Source organism: Lonchura striata, chromosome 19 (genome assembly GCF_050655825.1).
Source record: "Lonchura striata isolate lonStrDom1 chromosome 19, ASM5065582v1, whole genome shotgun sequence".
NCBI classification, from domain to species: domain Eukaryota; kingdom Metazoa; phylum Chordata; class Aves; order Passeriformes; family Estrildidae; genus Lonchura; species Lonchura striata.
The window spans coordinates 10,926,489-10,953,744 of NC_140721.1; the positions used below are offsets into that span (position 1 = coordinate 10,926,489).

At 63.8% G+C, this 27,256-nt stretch overlaps 1 protein-coding gene across 19 annotated transcripts; it reads right to left on the minus strand.

Moving 5' to 3' along the window:
• Positions 1-827: 827 nt before the first annotated feature.
• On the minus strand, positions 828-26,410 carry ELN (elastin). Of its 19 annotated transcripts, XM_085557621.1 has the most exons (43): positions 26,186-26,410; positions 20,327-20,380; positions 19,864-19,890; positions 19,648-19,680; positions 18,217-18,279; positions 17,591-17,683; positions 17,221-17,280; positions 17,055-17,120; positions 16,924-16,971; positions 15,841-15,912; positions 15,618-15,644; positions 15,338-15,409; positions 12,820-12,846; positions 12,347-12,412; positions 12,056-12,100; positions 11,859-11,939; positions 11,709-11,768; positions 10,881-11,015; positions 10,756-10,797; positions 10,010-10,177; positions 9,885-9,926; positions 8,465-8,602; positions 8,340-8,381; positions 6,934-7,101; positions 6,809-6,850; positions 6,063-6,230; positions 5,938-5,979; positions 5,588-5,704; positions 5,450-5,506; positions 5,140-5,289; positions 5,005-5,052; positions 4,172-4,294; positions 3,952-4,005; positions 3,665-3,799; positions 3,445-3,492; positions 3,036-3,077; positions 2,781-2,819; positions 2,324-2,350; positions 2,187-2,213; positions 1,870-1,911; positions 1,672-1,698; positions 1,540-1,590; positions 828-1,443 (listed from the first exon to the last, which is right to left on the minus strand). In XM_085557621.1, exons 1-43 carry the CDS (start codon positions 26,265-26,267, stop codon positions 1,394-1,396), a joined length of 3,000 nt encoding a protein of 999 aa, XP_085413747.1. In that variant the 5' UTR covers positions 26,268-26,410; the 3' UTR covers positions 828-1,393. The 19 variants fall into 19 exon arrangements, 16 of the variants coding, with proteins under 16 accessions (XP_085413747.1, XP_085413750.1, XP_085413749.1 ...); XM_085557624.1 differs by lacking the exon at positions 3,036-3,077; XM_085557623.1 differs by lacking the exon at positions 2,187-2,213.
• Positions 26,411-27,256: the final 846 nt, after the last annotated feature.

Genomic DNA, 27,256 nt, shown 5'->3' on the forward strand with positions numbered 1-27,256 from the left:
TGGGGCCCGGGGGATGCGCACGGTGGGGCCCGGGGGATGCGCAGTTCACGGGGCGGAGGGGCCGTCCTCACCCTCCGCTGACCATCACGAGTGTCCCCAGCTATGCCAGGCCAGCCCCGTGTGCAGGGCACACCCGCTACTGGCCATCACGGGTGTCCCCGCGTGCCGCAAGCTGTCACTCCGGTCAGCACACAGATTTGCCCGTGGGGCATCACATGGGCGTCTCTCTCGCTCCCCACACTGTCACCACGGGATAGAGCACGGACATCTCCCTGCATCCCCAGGCCACCACCATGGCAAGGGGCACGGGCCTCATCCTGCCTCTCGGGCTTGTGGGATAAGTTATGGATGCCCCCTTCATTCCATGCACTGTTACCATGGGACAGCACATGGATGTCACCCCCTGGGCTGTCACCAAGGGCAGGGACAGCACGATTGGTCCTGAAGCTGTCACCAAGCACAAGGCACAGACATTTTCCTGCACCCCCAGGCCCCCACTGTGAGTCAGAGCACAGACCTTTTCATGGGTCCTGAGGCTGGCAAACTAGGACAGGGCAGAGACATCCCCGACACCTCAGGCCAGGGCACAGACCTCCCCCTGGAACCCTGGCTTGTCATTGTGGGAAAAGGCATGGGCAACCCTTAGGTCAAAGCTGTCCCCCCGCCCCTCCCGTGGGTCCCAGGGCTGTGACCATGCAGTGGGACAAGCAACAGCCCTGAAGCAAGGACCCAGCACGGTTCCAGGCTTGTGCAGTGGCACGGGCTGGGGCGAACCCCTGCACCATTGCCACCGCCGCAGGGAGTGGTCATGGACATGGAACACAGAATCCTTTAAAAACTTGTCCTTTATTAGTCTGTCAGAAGCGAGTCCCTCTGTATAGGGCGTCCCACCCAGTTATAGCAAAGTGAGAAACGTGAAGGGACCGAGCCCCTCCTGCCCGCGGCCCCCCCAGACCGGGGAGGGCGCGGGGACTGGGGTGGGGGCCAGGCTGACGGGGCCATCCCTCCCCGCACAGCCCCCGCTGCCGGCATCCCCTTCCCTCCCTCCCTCCCTCCCTTCCTCCAATGTGGGGTGCCCCTCATCCTGTGTCCCCCCCCGGGGTCAGCTCTGGGGCTGGGGAGGGGCGCGACAGCCCGGGCCCCCCAAATCCCGCAGAGAGCGATAGCACCAAGGGGGACGGCTGCTCCCCGCCGATTATTCCGCGCTCCCTGCCGGGACCGAGGGGCGGGGGGCCGGGCGCTGCCGGGGAACGCGGGGTCCCTCCGGGTGCCCGGCCCCGGGATGGACGGGGGGTGTCCGGGGCTTGAGGAGAGGGTGTCTCAGCTTTGCTCGGATTTACATTCTGGACCATGCAGTAGCACCAAAGTTCATGAGGTGATCGGTGACGGAGCGTTACTTCCGCTTCCTCCCGCAGTACTTCCCTGCCGCGCAGCCCGCGCCGCCTGCACGGGGCACGCCGTGAGCTCCCTGCCAGCGCCCCGCAGGGATGGGACCGGGACTGCGGGCAGGACAGGCCCCGAGAGCCGGCACCGACTCACCTCTAAAGCCCAGCGCACCCAGAGCTCCTCCGTAGGGTTTGGGGGGCTTCCCTGCAACGGGAAGGCAGGGCAGGGTGAGCGGGATCCCCGCGGGGATCCCCAAAACACCCCGCGGGGAGAATGGGTACTCACCACCGAATCCCAGGCCGCCGACCCCGCCTGAAAGGAGAGCGAAGCCCTCAGCAGGCACGGAGCACCCCCGCTTCTCTGCCCCGCACCCCCCAGGCCGGTCCCCGGCTGAGCCCTGCCCCCGGGGTCCCTCCCCAGCCTCTGGCCGTGTCCCCATCAGCTGGCCAGGGTGCGTGCTCAGTGCCGAGCTGGGGGTGGTACCTGGAAATACCGGTGATACGCCGAAGCCTGGAACTCCAACGCCTGGGAAAAAAGCAACAGCCAGTGACAGCCGATGACAGCAGTGGCATTCTAGCGTGGACTGGGGACAGCCTGGCTGGGATCCCTTGCTTACTCCAGGAACAGGAGCTGATGCAAAAGCCGCCATGCCCACCCTGGCACCTCTCTGGCTTCCCAGTGCTCCCCCAGGCAGCCTTGTGCCCAGCAGGGAATGGCAGCAGCATGGGGACAGCAAGCGGGAACGAGTGTGGCAGGACCAGGGACACAGTCCCACACCAGCCCCAAACTGCAGCACTCACCTGGCTGCAGCCCCCCAGCACCAAAACCTGCAGGTGGGTGAGCCCCAGTGAGGGTGAGGAGCGTGAGCACAGCCATGGGCATGTGGATGGGGACAGGGACTGGAGTCACTCTTCCAGCCCCTCTGGCTGTCCCTTACCTGGCTTGGGAGGTTTCCCAGCAGCTCCTGGATACAAGAGTCCTAAGTCAGAGGGGACCACCAGTGCAGTCCCTGCCCGGACTCATGAGCCCAGGGCATACCCAGACCCTTCAGGAGGGGCCCAGAGGGTCCTAGGAGGGACCTGCATCTCCACACACTGGGGACAGGGTACAATACCATCCCCTGTTCCCATGGCATGGGCAAGGCTGGGGCTGTGAGCCTCAGTCCTTCTCAACAATGGCAATCCCTTTGGATCACCCCCTGGGAACAGGGCAGGTGACAAACAGGACAGGGGACAGTGACAGTGCAGGGTGGAATTATACTGTGAGACTGGGAGGAGACAGAAGTGACCCACAGACTCCCTTTCCTTCTCATGGTTCTGACAGCACTCCGCTGCTGCTGCTGCTCCCTGCAGCCCAGCTCTGGGGAGCCTCACACCGGGACCAGCGTCACTCACCGAGGCCACCAACTCCGAGCCCACCGACTCCAAGGCCACCTACAAGGAGTAGCCTGGGTGAGCACCAGCAGGGACAGACAGTGTCCCCAGTATCTGACCCACTCCTCATCCAGTCCCAAGTGTGCTCATCCTTTCTCAGGCAGCCCTGCTCCCACCATGCCCAGAGGGAGCATTCCTCCAGCTCCACCCCTCTAGGGGAGCATCCCTCTGCCTGCACATCCCCACTGCCTGGGCTCAGCTCCTGCCAGCACTTACCTGGGAGGCCACCAACCCCTGGGACTCCAACCCCAGGAACACCTGCCAGAGAGACACCATTAACACCTACACCTGTCCTGCACAGCTCCAGCTCGGAGCACCCCCAGCCCCTGCCCAACCTGCTGGGGTGGCCCTGGCACCCATGCTGGGAGTCCCCAGCACCCATCTCACAGTACCAGAGGGGCTTCAGCCCCTGCATGACACATGAAGGAGAAAACTATCCTCAGTGAGCCCAGAGCAGGGGGTACAGGTGGCACTTTGCACCCATGGGTGATGGCACACCCCTTCCCACGCCTGGGCCATTGGGGCAAAGTGAGCAGGCAGGGGATAGGAAGAGAGGTCAGCACCCCGATGGCCGCAGGAGAAGGGTGTCTGAGGCGGCCCTGGGGCAGGAGGCAGGGGTACGTACCGAATTTGGGAGGTTTAGCACCAGGCTGCACCCCTACTTGGGGGATGCCTGCAAAGTGAGTGAGGACACCATGGTTAGGACAGTCACCCCCACACCACTCTCATGTGCCACCACCCTCCATCCCACCCGAATCCCTCCCTGCCACCCCTTCAGGTGGCTCGGTGGCTTTTGGCATTCCCAGCCACCACTGTCCCCAAGCAGGGCGGGACAAAGCATGTACCTGCCCCGGGAACGATGCCAGTTCCAGGTACTCCTACCCCTGGCACCAAGCCGGGCACGCCACCAACACCGGGTGTCACTCCAGGCACTCCGCCCACGCCAGGTACGGCCCCTGGCACCCCCCCAACCCTGGCACCTGTAGAGAGAGGGGTGAGGCAGCAGGCGTGATCCCCACGCTCAGGTGGGATGATGTGCCAGGCCTGGGCGCTCATGCCCAGCATCCCCTGCACTGCTCAGTGCCACACCAGGGCTGGCAGGGAGCCTGAGGGGCTCCCCAGGCTGACTCACCAAATTTAGCTGCCTTGGCTGCTGCTTTGGCTGCTGCTGCTGGACCTCCAACACCTGGGCACAGACAGCAAGGGGGGGTCAGCCCCTGGGGAGGCCTCACAGCAGCCTTGTCTGCATCCCCCCAGGGGACACTGCTGAAGTTCTCCTCAAGCCTGTTGTGCCCCCACAACTGCCCCCACACCAGTCAGGCTGCCCTCACATTCGCCTTCCTCCTCCTCACCTGGGACACCTCCAACACCAGGAACCAGGCCACCTACTCCAGGAACCAGGCCACCCACGCCAGGAGCCAGGCCACCCACGCCGGGAGCCAGGCCACCCACGCCAGGAGCCAGGCCACCTACTCCTGTAAGGAGAAAGAGAAGGACTGGGCCTTCAGCTCAGGAGAAACATGGTAGAAGGAGTTGGATGAGAAGGCATGGCAGGCTAGGGGGTGAGGGGTGGCTGGATGGATCACGAGATGGATGTGTGGATGGATGAGGAATGGTTGAAATGATGGTAGGATGGATGAATTGTTAGATGGATGGTGAGACGGATGAATGAATGGATACTGAGATGGACACATGGATGGTGGGATGGCCAGATGGACAGGTGGATGGAGGGGTGCTGAGATGGATGTGCGTGTGAAAGGGGAGTGGTTGAATGGATGGTGGGATGGATGAATGGAGGGATGATGAGGTGCACTAATGGTTGAAGGGATGGTGAGATGGATATGTGGATAGACAGATGGATTTGTGTATGGATGTGGAGTGACTGAATAGAGGAATGGAGGAAGTACAGATAGATGGACAGGGAAGGAGACAGATGGACACTGAGGTGGTTGTGTGGCTGGCTGGGCAAAACAGTGTATGGATGGACCAAAGAATGAGAAGATGGTGAACTCAGACTCTCCACGAGGCTGAGCTCTCTGAACATCATCCCACATGCAGCCCTTTGGGGAGCTCATCCCTCAACCCTATCCCAGGGGACCCCAGGCACTGCTGAGCCTCACCCCCTGGGGTGGGGATGAGCAGGAGACAGGACATGCGGGATGACTCCAGAGAGATCCCGGCTTACCGTACTTGGCTGCTTTGGCGGCTGCTTTGGCAGCGGCTGCTGGGCCTCCTGGGGGACAGGGAGAGGGAGAGGGTCAGGAGTGCATTCCACCAGCACTGCTGGGGACATCTGAGCATCCCTTGGGCACCATCTCACCTGGAACGCCGACCCCAGGCACCAGACCAGGCACGCCAACACCAGGCACACCCACTCCAGGAACACCCACTCCGGGGATGCCAGCGCCGGGCACACCGACACCGGGCACACCGACGCCGGGCACACCGACGCCGGGCACGCCTCCTGCTCCTGCAGAGAGGTTCAGGGATGTGTGTGAGGGGGCAGACTCCATAGCAGGAATCCCACTGACCTCCACAGCACCGGGGTGTCCCCACCTCTCCTGTGTGCCAACACACCTCCTCCCTCCCTGGGACAGCCGATGGTGACGGTGGTGACAGTGGTGACTCACCGATCGCCGCCGCTTTCGCTGCAGCCTTGGCTGCGGCCGCTGCTGCTGGGCCACCCACTGCGGGGACACGAAGGACACAGTCAGGGTGCTGCAGAGACCAGCATCCGTCCAGCGGATGGTGGCAGCCCATCTGCTCACCTCCAACACCGGGCACAGCACCGGGAACCCCAGGCACACCAGGAACGCCTGGGACACCAGGGACACCAGGAACTCCAGGGACACCAGGGACACCAGCAATGCCAGGAACACCAACACCTGCAGGGAATGAGACGGGAGAAGTCAGATCTGGCTGCAGCAACAGCTGAAAGGCTGGGCCTCATTTGTCTCTGTCTCATAATCATGGCCTGGAGAAAAAACCATCCACAGCCATTTCCAGGACAGACCCAAGCAGGGCAGGAGAGGGAGCAGTTGCTAGACCCAGAGAGAAGCAATCCAGGATCCCGGCAGGTTTTGCAGGGCAGTGACCCTGGGCCCTGCAGAGCACGTACCGTACTTAGCTGCCTTCGCTGCTGCCGCTGCCGACGGCACCCCTGGGGACAAGGGAGACAGGGACCCTCAGCCACCACGGCCCCGCAGAGCCGGGCCATGGGGACAGGGCTCCTGGAACAGTCACCTGCCACCCCGGGGACACCTCCGACACCGGGCACGGCCCCGGGGACACCTCCGACACCGGGCACGGCCCCAGGGACACCTCCGACACCGGGCACCAAGCCAGGGACACCTCCGACTCCGGGCACGAGGCCGGGGACACCGCCCACACCGACACCGGGAACGCCGGCGCCTGCCGGGAACAAGAGGGGACAAACCAGGGCTGGCTGCAGCAAGAGCCCAAAGGTGGCACTTGTTATGGTTCTGTGTCACCATTGCGCCCTGGAGAGCGGAGCATCCACGGCCTCACCCAGGAGGAACCTCAGTGGGGCAGGGCAGGGGTTGCTAGACCCAGCTGCATGCGCTTCTGAACCCCAGCAAGTTTTTGCAGGATGGTGACCCTGGGCAGGGGCCCCTGTGCCTGGAATCTCTGCTCTAATGGCAGCAACACTGAGCCCTTGGCAGCATATCCTGCAACAGACCTGCTGCTGGAAATGAATTTGATACAAAATCCAAAGATTCAGATGAGGCCAAAGCCATGGTTTGGGGCTCTTTGTTCATGTCCAAAAGGCAGCCTGGAGAAACCATGTAGAGGCAGAAGGTTCTGCCCTGCAGATGGAGCCAGGCCCAGGAAGAGCAGCCAGGAGCTGGGCTGAGCATTCCCCGTTTCCCCTCAGGAGCCATCCCAGGGGACCCCCGTTCCTGGGCACCCCCGTGTGTCAGGGTGGGCAGGGGGCAGGGTCCCGGTGGCTGTACCCGCAGAGCACGTACCGTACTTAGCTGCCTTCGCTGCTGCCGCTGCCGACGGCACCCCTGGGGACAAGGGAGACAGGGACCCTCAGCCACCACGGCCCCGCAGAGCCGGGCCATGGGGACAGGGCTCCTGGAACAGTCACCTGCCACCCCGGGGACACCTCCGACTCCGGGCACGGCCCCGGGGACACCTCCGACACCGGGCACGGCCCCGGGGACACCTCCAACACCGGGCACCAAGCCAGGGACACCTCCGACTCCGGGCACGAGGCCGGGGACACCGCCCACACCGACACCGGGAACGCCGGCGCCTGCCAGGAACAAGAGGGGACAAACCAGGGCTGGCTGCAGCAGGAGCCCAAAGGTGGCACTTGTCATGGCTCTGTGTCACCCTTGCGCCCTGGAGAGCGGAGCATCCACGGCCTCACCCAGGAGGGAGCCCAGCGGGACAGGGCAGGGATCAGCCCCGTGACCCTGCCAGCGATGGCCAGGAAGTCACCAGCACAGGGACCACAAGGACCCTCATCCTCAAGGGGCCCAGGGTGCTCCTTGTCACAGGGACATCAAGCCTTGCAGCCACACGGGCCACGGAGGAGAAGTGGCTGGGTCTCCCCAGCAGGTGTCTGGGAGGGCACTGGTCAGACTGGGCAGCTGACAGCCTGGACCTGCTGGCACACGTTGGTGCCACACGGACAAGCATCAAGTCACTTCTGCAAGGACTGATGGTCAGAGGGCTCTGTCCTCATCAACAGCAGGGCCACCACAGCACTGCTGACTTCCTGCCCAAATTCCTGAATCCCATCCTTCCCTGGACAAGTGGAATGATTCTTTTCTACAAAGTGTGGAAGAGAAATGTAAGGGAGGGGACATCAATGGTTGAACCCTCAGATGAGAGCAGCTATTGACCATAGCTCCACCGGGGCACTCCCAGGGCTCTGCAGTGAAGATGGAGGAGGAGGTCCTGCGACCTGGCCAGGCACCAGCTGCTGGCTCTACCTTTTGGAGCAGCATGTGGAAGCCAGTCCTGCACAGAACCTCAGGGCCAGTTCTGTCTCCTCCATGTACACAAGCTCCACCTTGGGGTTGTTATGGCTGCTGGATGCCGGGGTCTTGCTAGACCCAGTTGGATACACTCAATGGATCTCAATCTTCCACCAAAGTCTGGAGGACAACGACCCTAGGGAGGAGTTCCTCTGACAGGAATCCCTGCCCTAATGGCAGTAGCACTGAGCCCTTGGGCAGCAGATATTTTGTCAGGTCTGCTACTGGAAAATAGATTTTGTACAAAATCCAAGAAATCAGAGGAATCCAAAGCCATGGTTTGGGGCTCTTTGTTCATGTCCAAAAGGCAGCCTGGAGAAACCCCGCAGAGGCAGAAGGTTCTGCCCTGCAGATGGAGCCAGGCCCAGGAAGAGCAGCCAGGAGCTGGGCTGAGCATTCCCCGTTTCCCCTCAGGAGCCATCCCAGGGGACCCCCGTTCCTGGGCACCCCCGTGTGTCAGGGTGGGCAGGGGGCAGGGTCCCGGGGGCTGTACCCGCAGAGCACGTACCGTACTTAGCTGCCTTCGCTGCTGCCGCTGCCGACGGCACCCCTGGGGACAAGGGAGACAGGGACCCTCAGCCACCACGGCCCCGCAGAGCCGGGCCATGGGGACAGGGCTCCTGGAACAGTCACCTGCCACCCCGGGGACACCTCCGACTCCGGGCACGGCCCCGGGGACACCTCCAACACCGGGCACGGCCCCGGGGACACCTCCAACACCGGGCACGAGGCTGGGGACACCGCCCACACCGACACCGGGAACGCCGGCGCCTGCCGGGAACAAGAGGGGACAAACCAGGGCTGGCTGCAGCAAGAGCCCAAAGGTGGCACTTGTCATGGCTCTGTGTCACCCTTGCGCCCTGGAGAGCGGAGCATCCACGGCCTCACCCAGGAGGGAGCCCAGCGGGACAGGGCAGGGATCAGCCCCGTGACCCTGCCAGCGATGGCCAGGAAGTCACCAGCACAGGGACCACAAGGACCCTCATCCTCAAGGGGCCCAGGGTGCTCCTTGTCACAGGGACATCAAGCCTTGCAGCCACATGGGCCACGGAGGAGAAGTGGCTGGGTCTCCCCAGCAGGTGTCTGGGAGGGCACTGGTCAGACTGGGCAGCTGACAGCCTGGACCTGCTGGCACACGTTGGTGCCACACGGACAAGCATCAAGTCACTTCTGCAAGGACTGATGGTCAGAGGGCTCTGTCCTCATCAACAGCAGGGCCACCACAGCACTGCTGACTTCCTGCCCAAATTCCTGAATCTTATCCTTCCTTGGACAGAGGAGGGATTTTTTCAACTCAATATGGAGGAGATAGGCATCAACAGTTTGACCCTCAAAGTAGAGTTGGCATTGTACATGGCACTTTGTTGAGATTCCCCGGGCTCCACATGGAGATTCCCAGAGCTGCACAGTAACAATGTAGGAGAAGTAACAATGTAGTAGAGTAACAATGAAGGAGAAGATCCTGAGACCTGGCGAGATAAGTGCTGGCTCTGTATTTTGGAGAAGAACATTGACCCCCAAAACTGTGTGAAAATTTCAGGGCCAGTTGTGATGCCACCCTGGTCCCAAGCTCCAGACTGCCCGGCTGCTTGGTCATGACTCTTGGCCCCACTGTAGCCCCTTGGAAGTGGTTATACCTGATGGATCCCACCATCCCACCACATTTAGGAAGAAAATAATTTCTGGGCAGAGGCCACTCTCCCAGGAATCTCTGCCATAATGGCAGCAACTCTGAGGACTAGGGCAGCAGATCCTGTGTCAGACCAGCTGCTGGAAATGGATTCGATGCAAAATCCAAGAATTCAGAGGAATCCAAAGCCATGATTTGGGGCTCTTTGTTCATGTCCAAAAGGCAGCCTGGAGAAACCCCGCAGAGGCAGAAGGTTCTGCCCTGCAGATGGAGCCAGGCCCAGGAAGAGCAGCCAGGAGCTGGGCTGAGCATTCCCCGTTTCCCCTCAGGAGCCATCCCAGGGGACCCCCGTTCCTGGGCACCCCCATGTGTCAGGGTGGGCAGGGGGCAGGGTCCCGGTGGCTGTACCCGCAGAGCACGTACCGTACTTAGCTGCCTTCGCTGCTGCCGCTGCCGACGGCACCCCTGGGGACAAGGGAGACAGGGACCCTCAGCCACCGCGGCCCCGCAGAGCCGGGCCATGGGGACAGGGCTCCTGGAACAGTCACCTGCCACCCCGGGGACACCTCCGACTCCGGGCACGGCCCCGGGGACACCTCCGACACCGGGCACGGCCCCGGGGACACCTCCGACACCGGGCACCAAGCCAGGGACACCTCCGACTCCGGGCACGAGGCCGGGGACACCGCCCACACCGACACCGGGAACGCCGGCGCCTGCCAGGAACAAGAGGGGACAAACCAGGGCTGGCTGCAGCAAGAGCCCAAAGGTGGCACTTGTCATGGTTCTGTGTCACCATTGCGCCCTGGAGAGCGGAGTATCCACGGCCTCACCCAGGAGGAACCTCAGTGGGGCAGGGCAGGGGTTGCTAGACCCAGCTGCATGCGCTTCTGAACCCCAGCAAGTTTTTGCAGGATGGTGACCCTGGGCAGGGGCCCCTGTGCCTGGAATCTCTGCTCTAATGGCAGCAACACTGAGCCCTTGGCAGCATATCCTGCAACAGACCTGCTGCTGGAAATGAATTTGATACAAAATCCAAGAATTCAGAGGAATCCAAAGCCATGGTTTGGGGCTCTTTGTTCATGTCCAAAAGGCAGCCTGGAGAAACCCTGCAGAGGGAGAAGGTTCTGCCCTGCAGATGGAGCCAGGCCCAGGAAGAGCAGCCAGGAGCTGGGCTGAGCATTCCCCGTTTCCCCTCAGGAGCCATCCCAGGGGACCCCCGTTCCTGGGCACCCCCGTGTGTCAGGGTGGGCAGGGGGCAGGGTCCCGGTGGCTGTACCCGCAGAGCACGTACCGTACTTAGCTGCCTTCGCTGCTGCCGCTGCCGACGGCACCCCTGGGGACAAGGGAGACAGGGACCCTCAGCCACCGCGGCCCCGCAGAGCCGGGCCATGGGGACAGGGCTCCTGGAACAGTCACCTGCCACCCCGGGGACACCTCCGACTCCGGGCACGGCCCCGGGGACACCTCCGACACCGGGCACGGCCCCGGGGACACCTCCGACACCGGGCACCAAGCCAGGGACACCTCCGACTCCGGGCACTGCTCCTGGACCTGGAGGGAAACAGAACAGTCAGACCCCCACAGACCCCCCACTCTGCCACGGTGGGGCCATGGTCTGTCCCAGGGTCACAGGAGTCTCTTGGGCATCGGCTTTGTGGTGGGCTCCTCACTCATCCTAAAGTAGCTCCTCGGGGTACCCTGGATGTACCCAGGAATTTGATTCCCAGCTTCCTACACCCATCAGGGGCCTGGCCACCCAGGATTCTGGGGACTCTTAGGGTCCCCCAAGGCTGTGACTATGCATCCCAGGTGCCTCAGGGCTGGCACGCTTTCTCTAAATGCTCCAATGTGTGATTTGCTCCTCGCTTTTCTCCCACGGAGCAGCCAAGGGAGGAGCAGCAGAGATCTGCATCAGCAGGAGCATCCCCCACTAGGGAAGGACAGCTCAGCACAGACACAGAGTCCCGGCTACCCCGCTGGCACCTGGCACTGCAAACCCACATCTGATGGGGAGACCACTTGTGATGGGCGTGCTCTGCCCCCTGCCAGGCTGCTGCATCCCGAGGGGCCCTGTCAGCCCTTCATCACTGCTGGAAAAGCTGCTGGAGCTGGGACAGTGGGCAGGGAGAGCACCCCAGAGGATGGGATAGGGGCTGCTGGGGCAGCTGTGGAGCTACCCAGCCCCTGGCACTGGTACTCGGCTTATCCCTGTCCCGAGATCTGTCCAAGGCAGCAGGAACTCACCAAAAGCTCCTGCCTTTGCCGCTGCCTTCGCTGCTGCTGCCGCCGCTGCCAGTCCTCCGACTGCCGGGATGGCGGGAGAGAGTCAGGGACGTGGGATAAGGGAAGGAGACCCTCCCCAAACCCCAGGACAGAGCCCTCTCATCGCCTCACCTCCAACTCCTGGGATGCCACCGATGCCGACACCGGGTGCAACTCCCGGGATGCCGCCAACGCCGGGCAAGACGCCGGCTCCTGCCGCGGAGACAGCGCGGTCAGCGGGGACACCAGCATCCCCGGAGCTGGCAGGGAGCGAGGGAGAGAGGGAGCAGCTCCCTGCTGGGGAATGGGTGCCACAGAGGGCGACTCACCAAGTTTGGCTGCTGCCTTCGCCGCCGCCGCCTGTGCTCCGACCCCTGTGGAAGGACGCGGGCGCTGAGCCACCGCGGTCCTGAGCCCATTCCCACCTCAGCTCCCCCACCCCGCAGGGACCCTGGGGACAGAGCACTCCTGCCAGCATCTGTCCCCCTCTCGTGTGGGAGGTGCTGCTCCCCGCAGAAGCCGGGCAGTGCCCAGCTCCCGTCCTGGCAAGGTGGCACGGTGTGCGCTGCAAGCCGTGCCCGTGCCAGTTCCCACCCTGGCGCTGCGGGGTCGGAGCGTACCTGTCCCGGTGGGGTATCCTGCCTTTCCTGCCAGGAGGCCGGCTCCTATCCCGCCGGGCCTGAGGCCTGCAATCACAACACAGCGGCAGAGCCAGGTCAGGCACTGGCCAGGGGAAGGACAAGAAGCCAGACAGAGCAGCTCCCTTGGATCTCCTGGCCCTGGCAGCAGAGCGTGCGAGGGGATGCGAAAGCCAGCTCCTCCCCACTTGAAATCCCAGTTCAAACATCTCTGTCTGGAGTGGCTCAGGATGTAGTCTATGGATTAACAGCTCCCAGGAATGCCAGGAGAGTTGAGTTCCTAGGCTGGCCCATAGCCACCATGGGCAAGGCATGAGGTCCCCAGTGGACCACCTCACCCCCAGGAGCAGGATATTCCTCACACGGCCCTGAGAGTCGGTGGCCACGAGGTCATGGTGGCAGCCAGGGGAGCCACAAGGAATGAGGACACAAGCACTCACCATGGGGCAGCTTACCATTGGTGTAGGGTAGTCCATAGCCACCTGGGGACGAGAGGAGGGGAAAGGAGAGGAGAGAAGGAGGAGTTAGCACCTGGCTACTGCCGGCCGTCCCCTCTGCCCCACAGCACGGCCCCGCTCTGTCAGGGCCCTGCAGCACCGGCCCGAGGGGCTCCATCCATTGTGGCAGTGAATCCTCCAGGATACAAACCCCCGTGCTGGACCTGGGCCAGGAGATGCTGTTCTCCCTCACCTTGGAAGCAGTGACTGAAAGAGCCGCCCCTCTGAGCCCAGGCCGAGGGCTGTGGCGCCTGAAGCTGTTCTGCAGGAGCCTCCCAAGACCCCGCTCCAGCGAGGGGTCCCCCAGGAGCCCCGTGGCAAGAGTTGTACCCAGCTGGCTGCACTCTGGCCAGCTCCGAAGGAAAGGTTTTAATTGGAATCAGGACTTGGGAGCCTTGGCTGAAACGTGACCTCGTTAGGAGTGAAGGGACAGGGAGGGATTATGAGCTGGGATGTGGTGGCCAGGGAAATGTCTCCTTGCGAAAGAGCCGGATCCCAGCCCCTGGAATGGCGGGGATGCCCCTGACTCAGCAGGGACCGTGGGCTTGGCAGCCAGCAGTTCCCAGCTCCCATCCCTGCTGGCAGCAGCCCGAGGCCATGGGCTGCCACATTCTCGGGGAGGACACCTCGAACTGCACGCAGGGTGGGGGCCATGGGCAGGGATGTGGCTGCCTGCAGCCAGGATGGAATGATCATGGCGCAGCATCTCCTTGAGCACTGGACACCATCCCCTCCCAGCAGCCAGCATGTGGGGACCAGATTTCCCTCCATCCTGCCAGGCAATCCCATGGTCTCCCACACCAGCACGGCAGTGCTGGCAGTTCACAGTGAGCTGTGCCTGGTGTCCCCCACCTTGAGGGCCACCCTTGCCCATCCAGGGCTACGTTATCAGCACTTTGCTCACCCTAAAGCTGGGAAAGGGGTGACACACATGGAGGTGACTCCAAGGGTCAGAAGTCCAAGCCTGACATCTCCAAGGGTTTTGCTGGGTCCAAATCCAGCTCCCCACCACTCCCAGCTGGATGGGAGTGCAGCCCCTGCCCTGGGGCTGTGTCCGTGGGAATGTCACCAGCACCGCCAGCAGGCTCAGGCCGATGCACACAATGGAAGGGCTCTGTACAAACCAATGTCACCCAAGCACAGCTGGACGCTGGGGAGTGGTCCCCATCCCTAGGGCATCAATGAGACCCTGACCTCAGCCACAGCTTCAGACTGAGCCTCGAAGGAGGTGGGTGACCCCAGGGCCACCTCCTGAGCGGGGACAGTTCAGGAGCAAGTAATCTAAAGAGATTATTTCCCACTGAAAATGTTGTTTGTCCCACTGTCCCCTCATCCCCTCTCAACCTGGACCTACTGCAGCAGGGGCAGTGCAGGGGACAGCCTACGTGTGGCAGCCCCAGATGCACCTACAGCATCAAGGCAAGAGCCTCCACAGCCAGCAGCACAGTCTGTCCTTGCACTGCCAGCCCTGAGCCCTCAGAGCTGACAAAGTGGCATCTCCCAGCACCCCAGGAAGGTCTGGAGACACCCCCACTGTCCTGGTCTCTATCTAAGGCCAGGATCTAGGCAGGGTCCACCGGCAGCAGGGCTGAGTCTCCTTAAGGATCATAACTGCTGGGCTGCAGGAAACCAGAGTGGGCCAGGGATCCCTACTGCCGCTGCTGCTTGTGGCCATGGGCCCTGCTGGGGGGAAGCCAGCACAGCTGCTGGGGCTGGAGCTGGGCTGGGGTGTGCTGCCTGGGGAGGGCTCCTCTCACCGAGGCTCTCCTGCCTCCAGCAACTTGTGTGGGTGCATGGGGAAACGCCTCCGATGCACCCCCCAGCACCCCAGGGGTGAGGGCCCTGCCTGGATGGGGCTGCCCTCCTCCTCAGGATGCACTGGGGAGCATCAGGTGTCAACATGGCCCCTGGAGGGCACAGGACCTGCCACTGTCCCTCCTTGGGCATGGCTGCCAGGGACAGGGACTGGCATCTGGCACAGGACTGGGAGGGGACTGTGCCAGAGCAGCCCGGGCTGGGAAAGGGGTGCTGAGCTCCCCCAGGCTGACCTGGGCTGGGGCTGAGCCCCATCTGGGTGGGCAGTGGGGACAGAGATCTGCCTGGAGCCCCCAGGTGGCCTCAGGACACCCAACAGAAAGCAGACTGTCCCAGCAGCAGGTGGCAGGGACACCCCAGGGTGTCCCCAGAACGTGACCCTTCCTACCTTAAACAGCCGGAGAGGGGCACGGCATTGTCCACGTGAGCCGGGGGCAAGACCACAGGCAGAACCCCAGGAGCTGCCCCTGGGGTGCCACAGGCAGGGCACAGCAGAGCCCCTGGCTCTGTCCTGCTGTCCCAGTGCCAGCACAAGACACTGCCAGGTCCAGGGGACCCGTGGGCACCGTGCCTCAGCCCCGGGGAGCGGCGGGTCCTTCTCCTGGCACTGCAGGGGATCCTTCACCCACAGTGAAGCTGCTCTGCTGGCTGTGGAGCTTACCTGGCAGCTTAGGAGCTTTGATGGGATAACCCAGAGGGACACCGGGCTGCTGACCTCCAAAACCTCCCAGTCCTGCAAACCAACAGCAGACTCTCACCTGGAGCCCGCGCCACAGCTGCCACCAGTGCCGGAGGGAGGGGGGTGCCCCAGGGCACCCCGGCAGAGGAGAGTGGGGGGCTTGGGAAGCCCGGAGGTGTCTTCTGGTATGGGGAGACCATGGCCATGAGGAAGAGGCTTGGGAAGGAAGAGAAGAAACAGGCAAGAGAGATGGGACACTCACCAGGGATTCCTCCGAAGGCTCCAACTCCTAAAACGAAACACAAAGACACCTGTGTGAGCCCTGGGCTGCTCCTGGAGGCCCAAATTACCCTAAGTGGATTCAGCTTTAGGTTGGCTTCACTGCCAAGTGCCCTGTAGGGCTGTGACCCCAAAAGCTGGGCTGGGGTACCAAGCTGCAGCCCAGTGAGAACCCCCAGTGTTCCAAGGCGACTGAGGGGACCTACCTGGGGCTTTAGGCTTGACTCCAGCTCCAGTGGGGACTCCAGGCAGCACTCCCACTCCAGGGAAGCGAACACCTGGAGCAGAGACCAGAGGGGTGAGCTGGGGCCTCACTGGGGATGTCACTGCTGCCCAAGACCCCCACACCCAGCTTCCAAATCCCTGTCACCCATGGCACCCTCACCCTCGAGGGCTTGCTGGGAGTACCCTGTGCCAGCTGCCCAGGCCTGGAGCTGCCTGTGGAACAGACTGGGAGCCTGCAGGGAGCATTCCAGAGGGGTCCCAGTGGTTACAGCAAGGCACAGCCAGGCCTGGGCAGTGCTCTCTGCCCTGCTGATGCTCGGTGGCCTGGGGCCAGACAGGGCTCTCCAGCCCTTCAGGGCAGCAGCCAGTCTTGTGGCCTTGCGGTGCTTCGGGTTGGATTTTTGGGTTTTGAGTTTCATTTTGGTTCGGGGTTCTTTTTCCCCCTCCTACAAATGTCTTTCATTATAACTCGAGCATTTTCAGACATGGAAAAGACATTCCTGACCAGCAACATGCTTCGGACAGTGTCGAAACATCTTGTTTTCACAAGTTTTCCTCCCCCAAATTACTTTGCGCTGAGGAATTCCTCTCTCCCGCCACCTCCTCCCCCTCCTTCCCCTGCGCCAGCCCTGGTGGCTGTGCCAGCTCCTCTCCCAGTGCTGGTGCTGCCTGCTCCCGCCAAGCTTGGCACAGGACAGAGGTGCCGGGTCCCCCATGCCTTTGGCACGGTGGAAATGTCACTGCAACCTCAGCCAAGGGGTTTGGAAGCTGTGGGGAGCAGCAGGACGCAGGCAGGCGGCAGGGCAGGGTGCTCTCCCCACGGGGGTGCTGACACTGGGTGGGGACCACATGGGAGGTTGGGGGCATCCCCTCGGAGCTGGGGTGCTGCTGGCAGGATTGGGGATCCCCTCGGAGCTGGGGTGCTGCTGGCAGGATTGGGGATCCCCTCGGAGCTGGGTGCTGCTGGCAGGATTTGGGATCTCCTCAGAGCTGGGTGCTGCTGGCAGGATTGGGACCCCCTCAGAGTTGAGGTGCTGATGGTGGGGTGGGCACCCCCAGCTCACCTGCTCCGGGGAGTACACCGCCTGGAAAAGCACCAGGAATCCCAGCACCTGCAGAGAAAAGAAATTCAGGGATGTGGGGCCCGGATGGAGTCGCTCCCCGCCCCGGCCCCGACGCCGGGGCCGTCACCTACCTGGAATTTTAGGGGGTTTGCCCGCCGCGCCCAGGCCGGGCTGCACCGCGCCCGGTACCGCGGCACCTGCGGGCAGCAGAGAGCCCTGAGCCCTGGCCCGGCTCCTGCCCACCCCGGGAGCTCTGCCCCAGGCTCGGCTCTGCTGGGAGCGAGGGGTATTTCCTACCTGTGGAGACCCCGAGGCCACCGGGACCACCAATTCCACCCACGCCTCCAATGCCAGCACCTGGGGGCATTGGGAAGAGGGGTGTACCTGTGGCTGGCCGGAACGGTGCCAGGGAAGGGACAAGCTCAGGATGGCCCTTGGGGGGTGAAGGGGGTCCCCTGAGGATGGGTCCCCCACACTGGGCACAAGGACCGGGCAGGGTGCTACCGGGGCTCGGGTTTGGCCAATTCCCCATGCCTGGCACCCTCCAAGTCGCTGGGGAGCCCAGTGAGAGCATCAGCTCCTGCCTCCGGGGGAAATCTGTCCTGGCCCAGACTCCCCGGGGACACCAGGAGTCCCTGGGGGCCTTGCCCAGACCCCCAGCACTCACCAGCTTTTGCAGCAGCCTTGAGCGCCGCGGCCGAGGCGGCTCCCGGGAACACCCCCCCGGGGAAGGCGGCTCCGGGGAACAGACCCCCAGCACCTGTGGGGACAACAGTCAGCATCAGCACCCTAAAAAGCAGCTGCAGAGAGGGTGTCCTGCCCTGGCGCTGGGCACAGGGGCGGTGAGCTGTGGGGGCTGCTTGGCAGTGCCAGGGCTGGTGTTAGGCTGGGCAAGGTGGCATTAGCAGGCACTGCCCTGTCCTGCATCCCCCAAATTCGTGCTCCCATCCACGTCCCGCCTGGCACACACAACGCCTGACACCCCTGCAGTGGGTGCTGACACCCCTGGAGCCCTGGCTGTCCCTCTGCTGCCAGCCCTGTGGGGACCCCAGGTGCCTCCTCTCCTGTGGGGTCACCCCACTGTGGTGGATGGCATCATGCTGGGGGACCTCAGGGTTGCCTCTTGGGTGGCTGTGGTCCCTCAGCTCTGGGAAGGTCACCCAGCCCAGATGGGACCCACGCAGCACGCTCTGGAGAGCCATGGAGATGGGGACAAGGGATGGGCTGTCCCCAAGGTGGGTGACATCACCCCGGGGACGGCCCAGAGCAAGGAGGACAGTGGTCAGTGCTCACCTGGCTGCAGGCCAAGGGGGCCGAGTCCCCCAAGTCCTCCGACCCCCCCAAGTCCTCCGACCCCTAGAAAGAGAAGCGGGGTGAGGTGGGGGTGGCCAGGCCCGGAGGGACAGAGGAGTCCCTGTGGCACCATGGGGATGGGAGAACAGCCCGGGGATGGGCACAGGGATGGGTGACAAATGTCCTCCATCCCATCCCTTCTGCCTCACCCACCCCCCATCCTGCCAGGCCACAAGGGGACAGAACCAAAATGTTTATGGCTGAGGAATGAGTCCCCGGGTCTCTGGCCAGCGCTGCCTTCCAACATCTGGGGCTCATCAGGCCTCGCTCCCTCCAGGCGCAAATTCCGGAGCCGCTGGCTCCGGGCGCGGACACCGCTCCGGCTGGGCCCTGCAGCCGCCCCGCGTTTGGTTTTAATTACGCCGAAATAAAGGGCCTTGTTTTTCTTTCCACGAGCTGAAATCCGAGCAAACGGAGGCTGTCAGCCCCCGCCTCGGGCTGCAGCTCCCACTGCGCAGCCAGAACGACTCGGGGGGTCGGGGGCACAGCGGGGACCCCTGCCCCGGGCACAGCGGGGAGCCCTGGGGTGGGCACGGAGCAGACCCCGGGGTCTGCATCTCCCCATGGGGATCAAGGCACCGGGCAGAGAGTGCCAGGACAAGGGGGAGTGGTTTGAACCGAAAGAGGAGAGATTTAGATTCGATGTTAGGAGGAAATGCTCTGCTCTGGAGGTGGTGAGGCCCTGGCACAGGGTGCCCAGAGCAGCTGTGGCTGCCCCTGGATCTCTGGCAGTGCCCAAGGCTGGGTTGAATGGGGCCTGGAGAACCCTGGGACAGTGGAAGGTGTCCCTGCCCATGGCAGGGGGTGGAACTGGACAAGCTTTAACGTCCCTTCCAACTCAGGCCATTCTATGATTTCATGATTTCCCTTGGCCCCAGCTCTTGCATGCTCAGGCCCTGCTGCCCCAGGCTCTGTGCCCTCCAGCTGTGCATCCTCCTGCCAGCATCTCCCCTCTCTCCTGGTGATGTCCCCTCTCCCCAGCGTTCCTAGGCCAGGCAAAGGCCAGCACGGGCTGCAGGAGCCTCTGCAAAAGCTGCTTGGCCCCGATGGCAGGCAGGTGGAGGCACTGCCAGCTCCCCACCAGGACACTGGATCCTGCTTTGCATCTGCTCCCGCAGCTCTGGCGTAGCTTTCCAGGCAGGAAGCGCTCCCAAAGGGTGCTTTGGGAGGCTGGGGGCAGGGGCAGTGCCGAAGCAGGGTGTGGGAGGGAGGCTCCAGTGGCAGGATTAGTGTGGCGGGGCAGGCTGGGTGTGCCTTGGCCAGCTGGGGTCCCCCTTGGCCACGGGGAAGCAGCGTGGGGGCGGCAGTGGCTGGGAAATCCCAGCCGCTGGCATGCCTGGAGGTGCTGAGAGCCAGGGAAAGGCTTCTTACCTGGTTTGGGAGGTTTCCCTGCAGCCCCGAGTCCTAGGGGAGAGCGAGTGGAGGGAGAGGGGTCAGAGCTCTCCTCCCTCCGAGCGTGCCAGGCAGGGCACACCTGGGACAGGGCGAGCCTGGTGGCAGGCTCCCTGCCCAAACAAGGCAGATCTGCTGGGCATCCCGCCCCTCTCCCCAGCCCAGCACAGCCTGTCAGGGGGTCCCAGCACTCACCTGCTCCCAAACCTCCAACTCCAGCACCTGCGAGCAAGGGCACAGTCTGAGCACCGCCCCAGGAGCACCCAGCACCCACCCAGGCTCCTGAGAGTCCCTGGAGAGGTGGGGAGGCTCACACGGGTGTCAGGGGGTGGGCCATCCCCCCGGCATGTCCCCAGGATTTTGACTGAAGGCCTGGGGGCAGGCTGTGACCTCTGAGCACCTCCTGTGGCCAGTCCTGGGCTAGGTAGGGGTCCCCAGGGTAAGCCTGGCACTGCCACCCAGTCATGTCCCCACACCCTGGAGCTGATGCTGAGTCCGTGCTGAGCAGCCAGACAAGATGTCCCCATGTCACCTGATCCTGCCTGGCAGGTCCCCAGCCTTCCACGCTGTCTCAAAGGCATTCAAGGACCCCGGCAGGCACCTGAGCATCCTTGCAGACAGGGTGATCCCCCTCCCAATGGTGCCTGAGCTCCCTTACCTGGGAAAAAACCTCCTCCTGGGACTCCCCCTCCCGGGATAGCACCAGGAACCCCTGCAAGAGAAGACCCCTGGTTAGAATCCCCCCAGAGGTCGCAGGCAGGGGGGCAGGGGGCTCTCCTGGCTCTCCTGCTGCTCCCTGCGGAGGAGTTGGGATGTGGAGCTCGAGGGCAGGTCCCTGCCTTGCCCTGCATCCCTGTTTGGTGACAGTGGTGGCAGAGCTCAGAGGTGCCCCAGCAGCACCTGGCCTGCGTGGGAAGGAGGAGGGGACACGGGCTGGCTGCTGTCCAGCTCTGCTGCCAGCTCCTGCCCCATGCCACAGCCAGGGCTGTCCCCATCCCCTCCAGCCTCATCTGCCTCTGGGGGGGTGTCTGGGCACGGCCAGGGCTGTGGGGCTGTCCCAGTCCATCCCCACAGCCCCTGACAGTCCTAAGCCATGCCTGAGCATCTTCTGGGGCTGCCCCAGGATCCTTGGATGTGTCCTGTCTGCAGAGGTGCCAATGGCAAAGGGCAGCTCAGGACTGAGGTGACACTGCTGAGACCCATGGAACCTCGCTGTGTCCCTCTGCCTGTCTGTGTGGCACTGAGGTCACCACCCAGGTACCAGCACTTCCCAGGGCATCTCAGCTCATGCTCAGAGCCGCAGGAAGGTGCTTTTGGCTGTTCTGTACGCTGGCAGTGGCTGCAGGCCACCAGGCTGCCACCCCAGCTGCACCGGGGCCGTGGGTGGGCTGGGGACACGAGGGGCTGCAGGGCAGGAGGAAGCTCCTCTTCTGGCAGCGGGAGAGGGGCCGTGGTGGGGTTTGCAGGACACAGCAAGGCAGGGGGGTGCCAGGAGGCTGTGGGGGGCTGCCGTGGCCGCAGTCCCCGTGGGGAGCTGCAGCCAGCCCTGCTGCCTGCGCTGCCACAGGGGATGGGCTTCAGGGGGCACAGCTGGGACCTGAGGACCCGCAGCGGCCTCTCCAGGCCCGGGAGGTGGGTGTGTGCAGTGGCACAGCCCTGGCAGCACCGCCACGGGCTGTACAAAGCCCAGGGGCTGGGCAGGGCAGTGCCAGCACCGTGGGGGACAAGCAGCTGGCGGGGCTGGCACCACACAGCAGAGCACATTGTGCTGCACATCTCCATCACAGATGTGCGGCAAACTCTGGGGAGCATCCCCTGCACTGTGCCCCACCAGTGGCAGGGGAGAGGGTGTCCCTTGGGCTCTGCTCACGTGTCCTTTCCACCCTGGGCACCCAGAGATGCCCAGTCCCTCACAGGGATGCACCAGGGTGTCGGGACACACCCGTGGGTGACAGGAGATGTTGGGACGCTCGGTGACAGGACAGGACATCAGCAAGGATTAGCAGCAGCAGAGGGAGGAGCCGTGCCAGGAGCCGTCACACAGCCCCAGGCCTGTGTCCCCTCCCGAGGTGCCGCCGGTGTCCCTTGGACAGGAGGGGACGCGTGCTCAGCCCTCTGGCTGGGCTCCGGAGCAGCTCCTTCTCCCGGCCAGGGCTGACAGATCGGCTCCTTCTCCCGGCCAGGGGTGACAGATCGGCTCCTTCTCCCGGCACATTCCCCGCCCACACCACCCCCCCACCGCCTGGAAAAACACAACTCCAGCTCCTCCTGCCTTATTTCCCAGCAAACTCCAAGCGCCATTTGTCCCTCCCAGCCCCGCTGCCGCGGGGAGCCACTGCCAGGGACAGTGGCACTGCCAGGGACCCTCTGGCACAGCCAGGGACTGTCCCCCCCTGGAAGGGATGCTCAGCCCCCATCATCCTCCCCAGCCTCAGACTCCAAAGCCAGGCGAGGTCCCTGGTGCTGGGGTGACAACGGGGGACCCGGACTGACCTCCCCTACCCTCTGTCACCCTGTGCCAGTGCTGGAGACTCCCAAGGAAGCTGGGACAAGGACTTCTCACAGCATCGCTATGGTGTGGGGAGCACACAAATGTCCAGGTGTCACCTGCCTACAGTCCCCACTGCCAAACTCATCCCTTTTTCACCATCACCACCCTCCCGGGGCACCCAGGCTCCTGCCAGGAGGGTCCCACTGTGGTGAGGCTGTCACTGCCCCCTCCCCAGGCACCATCCCAGAGACAGGGCTCCGTGCCTGGACACATTCGGGAAGGTTGCAGAGGTTGATCTGCTGTTCCTTGCCCAGATCAGGAGGTGGGTGGGGGGCAGGTGGTGGTGCCATGTGGCTTTGGGGGGATAAACCTTTCCCTCAGGAGCTCTTCCTGACCAGCTCTGCTGCTGGGCACGGCCGGATCTGCACTGCCCTGGATGTTTCTTCATGAGCTGCTCCCTCAGAACCCATCTCGGGGCTGTTCCTTGGTGCAGGCACTGCTGGGGGGGTCTCTCCAGATCCCCCCAGCATCTCCAGTCCCTCCCCCTGGCAGCACCAGCGAACACCGAGGTGTTGGTGACAGCCCGCACACTGGTGACACCGTGACCACACTGGGCTCTCCCATCACTCTCTGGCCATCTCTGTCCTTGCCCAGCCTCAGGGCCAGCAGCCCCCAGCCCAGTTTGGGGTCTGTGTGCCCCTATTTGTCCTCTGCACTCATTCCCTTGGCACATCAGGGAAGGGGAGACTGAGTCAGCAGCTTCCCAGCGCTGAAGGAGCTCCATGCTGCCTCTGCTCTCAGCCTGCCAGGACCCTGGGAAGGGGATTTTCCTGGGCTCCCAGCCTGTCTCCTGGGCTGGGCTGGCTGTAAGCCTGCATCCCACCCCAGGGACGGCTTCTCAATCCAGGGGCCAGAGAACTTGCAGCCACTCGTGCAGCCCCAGCTGTGAGCCGTGGAGGTGCTTAGGATCTGCTGTGGAGTCTCCTTGTTTATGGGAATGGGACTTTTCCCCCCACAGGTGTGGATATCCATGCTGTTCTGCTGCCAGAGCTGCTTCCGATCCTGGCTGGATCGGCTGCATCATTTTTATCTGCTTGCAGCTCCCTTCCCAAGCCAGAAATGCAGAGGATTTCTCTATTCCATAGGTTTGGAGACTGAGACCAGGATGGAGAATCCAGCACAGGACACCCTGATGCCTCACCCCCCTCTGCGCCCGTGGGCACCCGCTGCTGGAGGAGCCTCAGTGCAAAACCACCAGCATTTCCCCTCTTCCCTCACTCCTGTTTTCTTTTTCTTGGGAGAAAGTTATGGAAACATTCAGTCTCCAAGCGACTTTGAAGCTGTGCTGCATCCCGGGCCGAGCTTGCTGGTAGCAGCTCGGGGGGAGCGGGGGGGCTGCTGCCGGGGCCTGGCTCCTCTCCAGCTCCCCTGAAGCTCCAGCTTTCATCTCCGAGCGCTGGTGGAGCTGCCAGCTGCGAGGGGAGGGAGCAGCCCCGCCGGCCAGGGTCTGCTGGGAGGGGAGATGCCATCCCAGCCCCACCCTGGGGACCCTGGCTGTCCTCGGAGGGTCCCCACAGCCCCAGTGCCTGCCCCTCTGCACCCACCCGAGCTGCTCCCCATGGGCCCAGAGCCTGCAGGGCTGGGACCTCCCCAGGGCCCCTCTTGACCCTCCTGGGGGTGTCAGTGCTGAGGGATCCCCAGTGCTGCACACAGGAAGCACTGAGGGATGGGTGGAAGCACTGAGGGATGGATGCCCTGCTCCAGATGCTGAGACAGGCTGCCCTTGGCACCTCTAGGGAATCACGGCACCTCCCCCCTGCAGTGACCTGTGTCCAGCTGTCAGATCCCCACAGTACCAGCACAGCTCTGCTCCCCAGGCGTAGATCCCCAGGGGCTGATCCTGACCTGCTGCTGGGGGTTTCCTGAGTGCTGCCAGCTCAGCCCATTGGCACTTCTCTGAGGTGACAGCCTGGGTATGAATCCCTCAACCCTGGGATGTCCAGGAGATTTTGAGCAGTCAGTGCTGGAGGACATGGCCCTGACCATTCCCAGAACTCCGAGATCCATGCCACCATGCCTCTGTGCCAGCTCTGTCCCCAAAGGCTGGCTTGCCAGGAGCAGGGGTGAGGCACCAGAGGCACTGCTCAGCCCTCCATGGGAGAGACTTCTCCCATGTCCCACCAGCACTGGGACCATCTCCAGGGTCAGCTCACCTCTTCTGTGAGCTGCTTCCCAAACCAGCAAACACGCCCGGGCACTGAGCCGGGGCCCAGAGCGAGGCCAACAGAACCAAACTGCTCGGGAACTGCTGCAGGATCTCACCCAGGGTCCAAATTCCTCCAGAGACAGTCCCAGCTGGCCATGGCTTGAAGGATCAGAACAAAGCCAGCCTGCAGCAGCAAGCCACATCTCTCTCACTGCCAAAGGTGGAGTGTGCCCAGGACTGAGCACGTCCCATCCAGCACCCTGAGCAGGATTAGGCACCAACAGCAGCTCAACTTCCCAGGCAGCTCCAGGCTCTGGGGTCCCACTGCCTGTGCAGCCAGGGCCAGCCAACTTGAGCTTGGGGTCCGTGAGCTGCAGGGCACAGGGAGATGGAGCTGCTCAGGGCTATGCCCTTGGTGACAGGTGGCCCAGCCTGTGGCTGCCCTGGTATTCATCCTGCCCTGGCATTGCCCACAGCATCCTGCCTGCTCTCATCCTCCAGTCCTCAATCCTCTCTGTCCAACAAGCCCCAGTCAACAGCCCTGGCACCAACCCCGTGACCGACGGTGCCTCTGTCCATCGCACGCTCTCCTTGGCACAGCCACCCGGCTCTTCGGAGGTGACTGTCCCCTCCCTGGTCGTGCTGTCACCTCCTCAAAGCCTTCTGCCCAGTTTGGCCACTTCAGTGGCGGCTCTGAATCTGTACTCAGCGGTTGTCCCCACCTGGGTGGGAGCTCAGCTCCCAGTCTGATGCCAAGACAGGGGCTGGTCACCAGGCAGGCATCGTCTGTGTCACAGGGCCGGGACATGGAGCCCTGCGCTGGGACACGGAGCCCTGCGCTGGGACACGGAGCCCTGCGTTGGGACACGGAGCCCTGCGCTGGCCGGGCTGTGTCACAGGGCCGGGACACGGAGCCCTGTGCTGGCCGGGCTGTGTCACAGGGCTGGGACATGGTGCCCTGCTCTGGCTGTCGCCTCCCGGCCCCGGCCGCGTGTGCCACACCTGCGTGTGCCTGGGCTGGGCTGTCACACAGCGCTGGGACCGTGCTGGGACAGGGACCCGCCGCTGGTGGCACTGGGGCGGTGGGGGCGGTGGGGGGCTCCCCGGCACCCCCAGCCTGCGGTTCGGGTGGGTCGAGCCGCTCTGCAGCTGCAGCAGCTCCGGGGCTGTCACGGCCACACACCGAGCAGCCGCTCGCCCGCATGACTGCGGGATGCTGCCAGCCACCCACCGCCCCGAGCTGCCGCTGCCATCGCACCGCGGGGTGACAGCGGACACCTCCCACAGCCCCTCGCGCTTCTAAGTCCCATGGGAGTTTGGTGGCCACCCCTGGTGTCCTGCCTGCGTGTTCCTGAGCCTTTCGTACCTCCAAGCCTCTCATATTCCCTAGCCTCTCATGTCCCCAAACCTCTCGTGCCCCCAAACCTCTCATGCCCCCAAAGCTCTTGTGTCCCCAGACTCCTGTCTCATCAGGACACCCCTCGCAGCCTCCCTCTGACAAATGCTTGGCGCAGCGGTGCCGTTACCGGCTGCTCCGTGTCACCCTCGGTGACATCCTGTCCCACCCGGGCATGGCACAAACCACCTGTCGGTTTGGGGAGCAAAGAGCCCTCGGCAGAGGTGGCACCCGAGGCGTGCCCACCCACCCCCGGGGAGGCAGGCAAGGTGGGTGGCTGTCCCTGGGAGGGGCAGGGCAGCCGAGGGGCAGGCGAGGGGCACCCGGAGGGTGTGGGTGTCGCAGCCCCGGTGCCCGCGGAGGGTCCCCGTAGGAGCGGAGCGAAGGGCTGGCCGGGGTACGGAAGAAGCCTTCCGTTCCTTACCTCCTTGCTGAGTAGCCGGGAGGATGGAGAGGAGGAGCAGGAGGACTCCGGGGAGGAGGGGTGCAGCTGCCTGCCTTGCCATCTCTTGAAGCAATGCCCCCGTGCTCCCGCGGGCTGTGTGTTTTATCCCAGAGCTGCTTAATTGTTGCTTCCAAGGATGCGAGGGGAAGGGGAGGGGGGCGAGGAGGGAGGGGAAAGGGAGAGGGAGCGGGGGGGAGAGGCACAGGACACTACGTCATGAGGAAAGGCCAAACACACACGAGTCTCTCCCGCCGATTGGGCTGGGCTGGCTGCTCGGGGAGGGTTTTTTTCTCCCCCCCCCACCTTTTTTTTTTTTTTTAATTCCTCGCTGCTCTCTCCAAGCCGGCGCGTCTCTGCCAAAAAAGCTGGAAGTGGAGAGGAGCTGCCAAGGCAGGCGGTGGGGGAGGACAGGGGGGCTGCTCCCACCGGCATGGGGACAACGGGGGCTTCGGGTGGTGGATATGTGTCGCAATGTGTCGCATCGCCACTGGCACCTGAGTGGTCTCGCATCCCGGGTGACACCGCGGGGGTTTCGCATCCCAGGTGGCATCGGCCCGAAAGGGGCCTGGGGGCAGGTGAAGGGATGGGGGTGTCCGGGGCTGCAAGCGGGAATTCGGGGGATGCTGCTCCAGTTGCGGGGTGCGAGGGATGGGATCGGCCGGATGCCCGGTACCGTGCCCGGTGCCAGTGCCTGGTGCACGGAGCCCGGATCTCGGTGCCAGTGCCAGTACCATTGCCCGGTGTCCGGATCCCGGTGTCAATGCCAGGTGCCCGGATCCCGGTTCCAGGTGCCGGTGCCCGGATCCTGGTACCGCTGCCCAATGCCCGGGTCCCGGTACCAGTGTCTGGATCTCGGTGCTCGGATTCTGGTAGCGGTACCGGTGCCGGTGCCGGTGCCCCGGTGCCGGTGCCGATGCCGATCCCTGTGCCGGTGTCCCGGTGCCGGTGCCGATGCCGGTGCCGGTGCCGGCGGCCGCCGGCGGTGGCCGTTAGGTGGCGGGCGCGGGGTGTGTGGCCGCCGGCTGGACGGGAAAACCGGGCATTTTTCAG